Here is a 10,898-nt window from a genome sequence, read left to right on the forward strand (position 1 = left end):
GATTTTGTCACCTACATAGTAAAATGCAGCATTTGTCCATGAAGTCAGTGCCCCTTTTGCTCTGTATGCTATGAATTTTACATATTTAAACTAAGAAATACTAAAAAGATGTTAGCCTCTGGAAGGGACTTTTACTTGAATTTTCAACACAGTATGTAATAAAATTTTATCTTTTTAGTTTGTTTATTTTTATCTAATATAGATTTTTTTTAACCATTTACAGCACAATGGTAGAAGCAGATTGTCATGGCAAGCTTTTCATTGGTGGCCTCAATAGAGAAGCCAATGAAAAGGTGCTTAAAGAAGTATTTGCAAAACATGGTCCCCTTTTGGAAGGTAACTCTTAAAGCCATATGTTTTGTGTGTGTGCGTGTCTCTGTTTGTGTGTATTTTTGTATGTATATTTCAATATGTTATTTAAAATATGTAGGTTATATATGTATTTTAAAGTATGTATTTTTCAAAGTTCATTGTATACATACATTAAAACACCTTGTGATTTGTAAACTCTTATTTTGAAGTATCTATCTGATATTTGGAAAATTCTCATAGCAGCAGGTGAAGGGTAAGAATCACTTACTGCTTAGAAAGGAAAATGAGGAAAAGTAAATGTGTTATGGAGTTAGGGAACAAACTGGAATAAAATAGGCTGACTATAGGGGTGACTTAGTATTAAGAATCATAGTAGTGATGTGAAATGCAGTTATTTTTTGATGTAACTTTCAGATGGTTAGTACCTTGGTGAGTCCATTCTATAAATATAAAATGTTTTTATGTATCTTAGTTCCTTTGATAAAAGGTCGAACCAGTAAGTCCAGAGATTTTGTGGTCATTATTTTTGAGAATGCTGCAGATGCTAAGAATGCTGCCAGAGATATGAATGGAAAGGTAAGAGTCCCTTATTAATAATACTCTAACTCTGGTTTTCAGTTAACAGTATTTCTAGGTCTTTTTAGTATTACTAAAGTGTTGAAGATAGTAGAATGCCATATGGACCAAAATGCTTTAGCCATCGTCTTCTTTGTGCCATACACATGCAAGTGTATTTGGAAGGGTACTGCAATTAACATTACATAAGTTAATATATGGTAACTTTTTTTCTATTTTTGTATTTCAATATGGGTGTAAATAGATTTTCAAAGGTTTCCAAGAGCATTAAAACCTAGAAGGAACCCTCCTCTAAATGAAAGGACTAAGTCAACATTTTTTAAATGCTATCAATGGAATTACTTCCAATTCATGGAAATACTTCTATAGCATATACAAACTGTGGATAGACATCTAGACAGACTCACAGGAAGGAAAGATTCTCTCCCATTTTCTGCAAATATATTCTTGAGAAAGTACATTTAAATAAGACCTTTACATTTAAGGATGTGTTAAGTACTTGAAAATAGAAAACAATATCAGAACATTGAAGTTGGACAACAGAAGAAGTAACTGGCATTTTTTGCCCCGTCCTTGCTCTTTTCTCCTAAGGATGTTTTTTTCCTGTCACCAGAGTGATTTATGTAACATGAATACCTAATTGCTCATTTTCCCAATGTGTTTGAGAACGTGTTTTGATCAAACCAATGGTCTCTTGTCCAATTGAGTCTTAAATCTAGGGATTGTGTGTTTACTAAAGCTTTAAAATTTTATGTAATTCTATTAACTATTGAATTCCTTTACATTCTAGTCAAGATCATTCCATTCTGGGCCCTTTAGAGCTTTTCTGCTTTCTAACATTATCCAAATCTGTCTTTCTGCTTTATAACATTATCCAAATCTGTTTTTAGCTCCTGTCACTCTTTATGCTACCCCTAAAATGCTTTTTTGGACTTTTTGACAATTATTCTTTCCTATGTATGTCTCAGAAATAACAATTCATCCTTCAAAAACAACTTCAATTTTCTATTTTCTTCCCCGTTGCAAATCGTAGATATTTTATACTCACTGTACTGTGTATTAATCTATTGATGGTTAAATTGTCTACAGTGCATATTTAAGGCTTCCTAGTTGCTTTTATTTTTGTTGCATCTACTAGAGTTGCTGACACATAGCAGAAAGTACATTTTTATTCACTCTTATAATTAGTATTTTAAGCTGTGGTAGAAACCCAGAGTAAATTTGTGGTAGTTGTGGAGATAATTTTTACTTACGTATAGTAATCTATGATAATTTCCTTTTCCCCCCTAGTTTTCAAGCACAAGAGCAGGTAATTTGTATAGATTTTTTGCTTGTTTGGTTTTTTTGTTTTTTAAGATGGAGTCTCACAGTGTTGCCAGGCTGGATTGCAGTGGGACGATCTCGGCTCACTGCTACGTCCCCCTCCCGGGTTCAAGCAATTCTCCGCCTCAGCCTCCCAAGTAGCAGGGACTACAGGCGCATGCCACCACGCCCAGCTAATTTTTGCAGTTTTAGTAGAGACTGGGTTTCACCAAGTTGGCCAGGATGATCTCTATCTCTTCACCTCATGATCCACCCACCTTGGCCTCCCAAAGTGTTACGATTACAGGCATGAGCCTCCGCGCCCAGCCAACGTTATTTCTGAATTACTTCATCTCACATATTTTATTGTGTAAACATAAATATGAAGTTATATGCACATAAATGTTAAGACGGCCAACAAAAGAGGTTCTTAGAGTTAGCAGGGGCAATTAACAGTTCAAGGAATTTTGACTGACTTTGAAACACTGGGAAGGAAGCAGCCATGCGCAAATCTGGGGAAAATATTTTGGGCCCAGAAATAACAGCAGAAGTTTCAAGGTAGGAACAACTGGCGATGTGGCTGCAAGAGGTCTTGTAAGGGATTTAAGATCTTCCCCCAAATAACAAAAAACATGTAATTTTAAAATAGAGTTATTTATTATCTGAACCGTTTTCAAAAATACTTTGGCCTATAGAAAAGATCATACTGAAAAATGTTATTGTGAAATTAATTAGCACATTTAAGCGTTTCTGAGAAACAACATGAAGTACTATATTAAGAGTCATTTTTTAGGGGCACGTCTAAGGCAATATAAGAAATGAATAAGGCAAGAAACCTTAATGAGATCAAACAAGGATCACATTTACAGAAATGTTTCTAGAGTAAACATAGAATTATAAATCATATGGGGATATTTTACGTAAGTGTTAGCAGATCAAACAAGAAACAACTCATATGACTAATGTGACTAATCATTTTGAATAAGTAACCTCATTTTTTTAAATGACACAAGTTTCGTTGGGACACTGAAACTTTTAAGTCAGTGATGCAAATACAAAGATGAAGTGGATGATATATTGTAAAAAAAAAAGACATGCCACATTCTTCCATAGAATGTGTGATGGGTTAATGTTTTTTGTTTGAGGTGTTTTTTTTTAATAATTGAGGAGTTTTCAAGGAATTTGAATAATAGAATTTGTGTTTGATCCCTTAATGGAAGGCGTGTGTTCAGTAAATGTCTCAAATCTGGTATTGTGAAAGATGTGTTCATTTTAGGAGAAAAAAAAATTTGCTTTGGGAGAAAATATCTAGAATTGAACTATGGTTGATGTAGAAATGTTTGTAAAATGTGCTTAGGTTTAATCTTGCCAACGTTATTGATAGTACTCTTAATACTTTTAGTCTTTGGATGGAAAAGAAATAAAAGTAGAACAAGCAAAGAAACCATCTTTTCAAAGTGGTGGTAGGCGGAGACCACCACCTTCTTCAAGAAACAGAAGCCCTTCAGGAAGTCTGAGATCTGCAAGAGGAAGTAGTGGAGGAACAAGAGCGTGGCTGCCCTCACATGAAGGACACTTGGGTAATGTTCTAAAATATAAAGATGGAACCATAGGACTGAAAGAAAATAAGTTTGAAGATATCAAAATTTCGCAATTTTATTTATTTTGGGAAATTTACTTATTGGTAAGAAGTAATTTTCTTATTGATAAGAAAATTAACTTATTGATAAGAAGCAAAATTATTTCTAAGTACTAAAGGTGTATTATAAGAATGATTGCACTAATATCTAAAATTTGTTTTAAAATTGTAATAACTTTGCATTGAAATAACACAAATTTCAAACTGAATTGAGTTTATGAATGCTGATTGCCTGTACTCAACAGGTTTTCTGAAGAACTCATTTATATTAATTATACTTCATAGAGTTTTCTACTTTGGGGCCCAGAACTTCATATCAGTTGTATTATCAAAATACAATGGAATATTTAAAACTTTCCAACAGGAAAAAAAGTAATTCAGTACTTAGGATTGATTTTCCAATATTTGTTTTTTTTGTGTATACATGTGCAAACATGTATGCAAATCTATTGCTTTGTAATTTTCATATGGAGAGTTTGTACATTGGCCTGCCATAAAGCATTTTGAATTTAAGAAACGTAGAACTTTAATTTCTAAAAAAAGTCTATGACTCTGGAAAGGACAAAACACCACTGCTTCACAGATATGTATGTATCTTTCTTGCTGGAAGGTGAGTCACTGAAAATGGTATTTATGAGTGATTTACACAATAGAAATGAGGGGTCAATTTCTACATAAAAAAGAAAAACAAACCATGTATTTAAAAATATATATATATTGGATGGGGGTGGGCGAGGTGGGTCACGCCTGTCATCTCAGCACTTGGGGAGTATGGGGCGGGTGGACCACGAGGTCAGGAGTTCCAGACCAGCCTGGCAACCATGGTGCAAACTGTCTGTCCTAAAAATACAAAAAATTAGCTTGGCATGGTGGCACATACCTCTAATCTTAGCTACTCGGGAGGCTGAGGCAGGAGAATCACTGGAACCTGGGAGGCAGAAGCTGCAGTGAGCTGACATAATGCCATTGTACTCCCACCTGGGCAATAGGGCAAGAGTCTATCTCAATCAATCAATCAATCAATCAACCTATTGGTTAACTTATATTATCTATTAACCAACCTTCAAAAATCGATCTTTAATTTTGTGTTTTAATGACCAGATGTGTAATTAATTGGAGATGTGTTTTTAAAGTTGAAATTGCAGTGTTTGCTGCATTTTACGATGCATAGCTTCATGGTAATTTTGTCTCCACTGATCTTGAGTGTGAGATTCAATAATACTCTGCCATGTATGAGAATGTGCGTATTCTAACCTGTAACACCACCTAGTAATTGGCATATGTCTACAGATTTGTAGATATATAAAATATTTTTATATTATTTAATAAGCAATTCTTAAAGATTATTAAAATTTAGCATAGTCTAATCTGAAAATTAGTGTTTCACAAGGGAATTGTAAGAATTCTATACTATGTTAACAAATTTTAGAGATAATATATTTTCCTGATGTGTCACCTTTTGATATTGTAAATATTTGAGTTTCTTTGAATGGAATTTAGTTTATCTTTTTGATATGCTTTGAAAATTTTTCCTCATAATAGAATGATATAAACAGTCATTTATCATTTTTTAATATTTTTTCTTTATGTATATTATACTTAGATATTTTACTGATAGATTTCTGCTCCCTGTTCACTCCCCATTTTTCCCACATCTCTCTCTCACACCAATATATTATAATTCTTGAGTTTCCTTCTAGATTTTCTAAACAGACTTTTATTGCTTGAATTGTACTAATTTCATATAGAAATGTTAATTTTATTAGTTTAAACAAATGTGAATTTGTAACATTTTAATATGTAGAAAAACAACAAAACTTAGCCATTCAAGAAACAGTGATGCTAGTTAACTAAAACGATTTTGTTTGAAATACAGATGATGGTGGATACGCTCTTGATCTCAACACGAGTTCTTCTAGGGGAGCTATTCCAATTAAAAGAGGTCCATCTTTACGAAGTGGAAGTCCTCCTCCTGAAACATCTGCTCCTTCTGCTGTGGCAAGAAGCAATAGTTGGATGGGAGGCCAAGGTAAATGCTACCTGATAAAAGACCATATTTTTTGTATGACTAAAAATGAGCTATTTTAACTGGATTCTTAAATTTAAGTTCATTGAACAAAACAGAAGTGACACATCATTGGGCATAATTACTGATCGATAGCTTTTATTATACTTTCTATCTCACTAGGTACACTCAGATTTATGTTGAAGAAATACTCGAGCTTCTCACTGCAGTTGAAAGAAGTGATTAGAGTGAGGCCAACATTCCTCTTAATCCTGTGTTTGCTAGATAATTCCCCTTAATTTTTCTAAAAGTCCCTAGCAGTATTCTTTGATGATAGGCTTCTTCCTCTAATGAATTCTTCCATTTCCTAGGTCCCTTGGTAATGGTCCCCTGGCAGGCCAATTGAAAAATTGCTTGTTCAGTTTCTTCATTGGGTTGGAGTCTTGCTCTTACCAGGTCAGAGTGCATTGGTGAAATGATGGCTTACTACAGCCTCAAATTCCTGGGCTCAAACAATTATCCTGTTTCAGCCTCCTGAGTTGCTGCAACTACAGGCATGCACCACCACACCTAGCTAATTTTTTTCCCTGTATTTTTGTAGACAGAGGATGTCACTACATTGTCAAAACTGATATAAAAGCCAGGGGCTCCAGCAGTCCAGCTGTCTCAGCCTTCCACACTGGCTCGCACTGTGAGCCGCTGAGCCTGACCATCCAGCTTCTGAGACCTCAATAATGTTTATGTGCAAGGCATTCTTACTGCTTCTATGAAGATTCAAAAGAACTACAAGAGCATTTAGCAGAAAAGGAGTCACTGGGCTTACCTATTATTTAAAAATAAAATCAAGTCTTGAAAGGTAGACATGAAGGAGTCCAATATTCTTAAATTAAGTGGATATCACAGAAGTGCAGAGGTGTGAAATATAAGGTCATGTAAATCAATAATTAAGATTATACCGGGATGTTTAAACATTAACACAAGATCCTTAGCATAAGACTGGAAATTATTTGAGGAGAGAATTTAGAACTAAGCAACCTGAGGTGAGCAGTAGGATTGAATAGAAGTAATATTTTTGAGAAGGAGAATTGTTAAGATTGCAGACAGAACAGAAGAAAGCAAGACAGTAAATAAAAGTTCTTAGCAAAGAAGTTTAGGCAGAACAAATTAAAATTCTTAATTAGTCCTCCACCCTAATATGGAGGAAATTGAAAACTGCAGTTTTCAATTTTACATTTCATATGTAGAGTATTGGTGAAATTAGATGTTTATTGACTTCAGCATACATAAGCAACACATTTCCATTGGAAAATTAGCCAGTGAACATATCATAGGTGAAAGACTGAACTCTAAGGAATAGCACGTAAAGAGTATATTAAAGGAGAACATTTTCTATTTTGAAATAGCAACAATGTCGTAATGACTCCTTTAACAGGATTGCTTATTGCAGTAAAAGTAAATCTTGGTCATCATTAGAAAGTTTTCACTAGTACATTTCAATTTGTCAACATTTAAGGTAGAGACAACCACTTAGAGATAAAGAAGACCTTTTATGTAAAAATTTAGCATCCAATCATTCAAAGGTAGCATCATTTGTGTGTGTGAGGTGGATTGAACAACATAGGAAAATTTACCTTCTTCAGCTGAGAAGGGACAATGTATGTAAACGTAAAAATCTGTGAAGAGTCTGGTGGTTTTACATGTCTTCCCTGTATCGTTGGTAGTCATCAGTAATTCATATGAAAAGAAAAATAATAACTAACTAGTTATTTACCATTACAAATGAACTTTTACCTAAGAATTAATGTCTGTCTTCAGCTTTGTTAGAAGAACTGGCCTTGCAGTAGCCATGGGATTATCCAAAGCCATAAGAAATATTCACAGTGTCATGACTTTCTAGTAATTTAGGGAATGAAAAATGGAGTCATAGAAGAAATAATTTTAAAAAGTTGTTTGAGAGAAGAGAAAATAGTATTTCGGATTTGCTGTTCTTTCCCTGTTTCATCATTTTAATGTTAAAGGTCCCATATCATGTGGAAGAGAGAATTATGGAGGTCCTCCATGCAGAGAGCCAATCTCTTCCTGGAGAAATGACCGTATGTCACCAAGAGATGATGGTTATGCAATTAAGGAAAGGTAAAGAAAAAAATTTTTAGAGGTTGATTTTTTTGTTATGGTGATGAAATTCACATAATAAAATTAAAGATTATAAGGTAAACAGTTAGGTGGCATTAAATACATTCTGTGTTGTGCAGCAGCTACCTCCATCGAGTTCCAAAACATTTTCATGACTACAAACTAAAACTCCAGCTACCAGTTAAGCAGTCCCTTTCATTTTCTTCCTTCCCTCAGCTACTGGCAAACATCAGTCTTTGCTCTGCCTCTGAACTTACATGTTGTGGGCATTTAATGTTAATGGGCTCAAACACTACATGACTTTTTGTATCTGTCTCCTTTCCTTTTCCATGATGTCCTGAAGGTTCATTTACATCATAGCACTTCACTCCTTCCACAAGCGGTTAACCCATTATTTTATTTGGGTTGTTTCTACCACAGTATTTCTATGCTCCAGTATTTCTTTGAGTACACTTATTCAATTCTGGGTGTATATATAAGTGGAATTGCTTGGTTCTGTAATAATTATGTTTGTTTTCTTGAGGAAACACCACATGTCTCCATAGTAGCTGCATCATTTTCCCTTCCAACTAGCCTTGTATCAAGGTTCCAATTTATCTTCACCCTCTCAAACACTTGCTATTTCCTGCTTTTTATTGCCATTCTAGTGTGTGTGGGAAGTATGGTATCTCACTTTGGATTTGAAATGCTTTTTCTGAATCACTGATTATGAGTATCTGTTCCATGTGCTTTTTGGGCATTTGCCTATTTTATTTGGAGAAATATCTGTTTAGATGTTTGGCCTTTTAATTTTGTTTAAGTTGTAAGTTAGTTATGTTTTGGATACTAGAAGTTGAAAATTTAATATTTGTTGTTTAAACTTATGCCCACAGAAATCATCCACTTTCCCGAGAATCTAGGGATTATGCTCCACTGTCTAGAGACTATGCATACCATGATTATGGTCATTCTAGTCGGGATGAACATTTCTCTAGAGGATATAGGTATTGTAACATTTCCTGGATTTGTCAAATAGAATTCTTAAATGCTTCATTCTGACATTAAGAATTTTTTTTCAATTTAGTGATTTTGATGGCTGTGGTGAGATGATGTTAGAGATCATTCTGAACGTCCAAGTGGAAGTTCTTATAGAGATGCATTTCAGAGATATGGTAAGGGTCCGGGATGGATTTGTAAATTATGGAATTGTATTTAATAGACCAGATCGTTATTCTAATGAAATTCTAAGGAAAATTATGAAGGACAAATATAACATGTCGAAATATTGAGTATTCTTAACAGAAGAAAGCATAGGGAATGATATGAAGGTGAGAACTTCAGTTCATGTTCAGAAAATGTGACTCAACTTTTACTTTAGAATTAAATTTGTTAAGCTTCAAAATACTTCTCTTACACTTCTTACTAATAAAACCTTCAGATTATTGCAGGCATAATTAATATCCTGTCCACAAAGACAGAGGAAAGTAGATATTTCCAAATAGTACTTTAACTTAATCATGCTTTAGTGATAGCAGTAATAATGTTTAAATATAGTCCAACATATTATTTTATCAACCCTGCAGGGACCTCTCATGGTGCACCATCTGCACGAGTGCCTCTGTTGTCTTATGGTGGAAGCAGCCACCATGATTATAGCAATAAATGAGATAGATATGGCATAAGTCAGGAGAGTTACTCAAGGAGCTGTGGTGATTTTTATTCCCGTGATCGTGGGCACGTTGACAGAAAAGACCAAAGCAATCTACCTTCTCTGGATAGGGTACACCCTGCTCCTTGTGAAACATGTGGTAGCTCAAGATATTTGTCATCTACAGGAGATGGTGGGGAAGGTGGATCTGACAAAAGAGGCTGAAGCAGATATTAAAGCAAGTATTCAAATAATAGTTATTGCATACTAAACCTTGTTTGCAAATCGAAAATTGACCTGTTATTTCTGCATTGTTACCTGCATCTTACTAAAAGAAACATGTATGTTTTGTGGAGAGAGGTAGATACTAACTTCCTCCATGAATTTTTTGAGGTATTCAAAGGAATTTTATTTCCAATAAATAAAGGGAATTTTATTTCCAAGTAATTTCATACTTGCTAATGCTATTTGAAAACTATCTGTTTAGATGTAATATCTACATTAAAATTTTCAGAATAAAATTTTACATGTAATGCAAAATGCCTAATGTTTTTGCTCAGCTGCACATGCTTAAAAGCAAATTCAATGAGAGAGTAAATTGCATTGTTTGTTGAACATTTTCCTTGATTTCTTTGAACATAAATAGATACAAAATTAGGCATATGTTATGTCTCCCTTGCAAGCTGCACAAGTTTTCTAAATAGGCTGTTTCTGTTTAAAAACTTACAAGCTTACAATGTTTGAGTAGTCTTCAGAAAGACTACAAGACTCTCTGCCTCACCATATGTTTATCTTTTAGAGGAATAGTACAGGTCAAAGGAAATAATTAGATGTGGTTGATACTAAAATTTAAGACATCCAGAACATTCTACTTGAAGCATTCTGTGACTGAAGAGGGATAATGCTAATGAAAACTTTTTTTTACCTAAATGAAACGTGAACCAGCTAAGTTTCTCAAGTGCATAACATAATGAAATTAAATTTTCCTAGTTTAAATGGTGGAAAGTAAGTTTTTGGTCTTGGGAGGTAGTCATGTTGTTTTTGTCTTAAAAGTTTTGACAATGGTTGTTGTAAATCATGGTGTAGTAATAAGTTGTTACAAATAGGAATAATCTAGAGTGGTTGGAATTTTATCAGTTTTGTTTGTTTGTTTGTTTTTTGTTTTTTTTTGTTTTTTGAGATGGGATGTAGCTTTGTCACCCAAGCAGGGGTGCAGTGGCTCCATCTTGGCTTACTACAACCTCCACCTTCTGGGTCCAATCTATTGTCCTGCCTCAGCATCTTGAGTAACTGGTATTAGATAA

General features: G+C 34.2%; 1 protein-coding gene across 1 annotated transcript; it reads left to right on the forward strand.

The window, feature by feature from the left end:
• The first annotated feature begins 227 nt into the window (after window positions 1–227).
• Window positions 228–9,628, forward strand: LOC129395711 (RNA-binding motif protein, Y chromosome, family 1 member A1-like). The gene is made up of 8 exons (XM_055107104.2): window positions 228–336; window positions 785–888; window positions 3,593–3,770; window positions 5,706–5,858; window positions 7,853–7,967; window positions 8,840–8,950; window positions 9,031–9,118; window positions 9,530–9,628. The coding sequence occupies exons 1-8, from the start codon at window positions 228–230 to the stop codon at window positions 9,626–9,628; spliced, it is 957 nt and encodes a 318-aa protein (XP_054963079.1).
• Window positions 9,629–10,898: the final 1,270 nt, after the last annotated feature.

Source organism: Pan paniscus, chromosome Y (assembly GCF_029289425.2).
Source record: "Pan paniscus chromosome Y, NHGRI_mPanPan1-v2.0_pri, whole genome shotgun sequence".
Taxonomy (NCBI): Eukaryota; Metazoa; Chordata; class Mammalia; order Primates; family Hominidae; genus Pan; species Pan paniscus.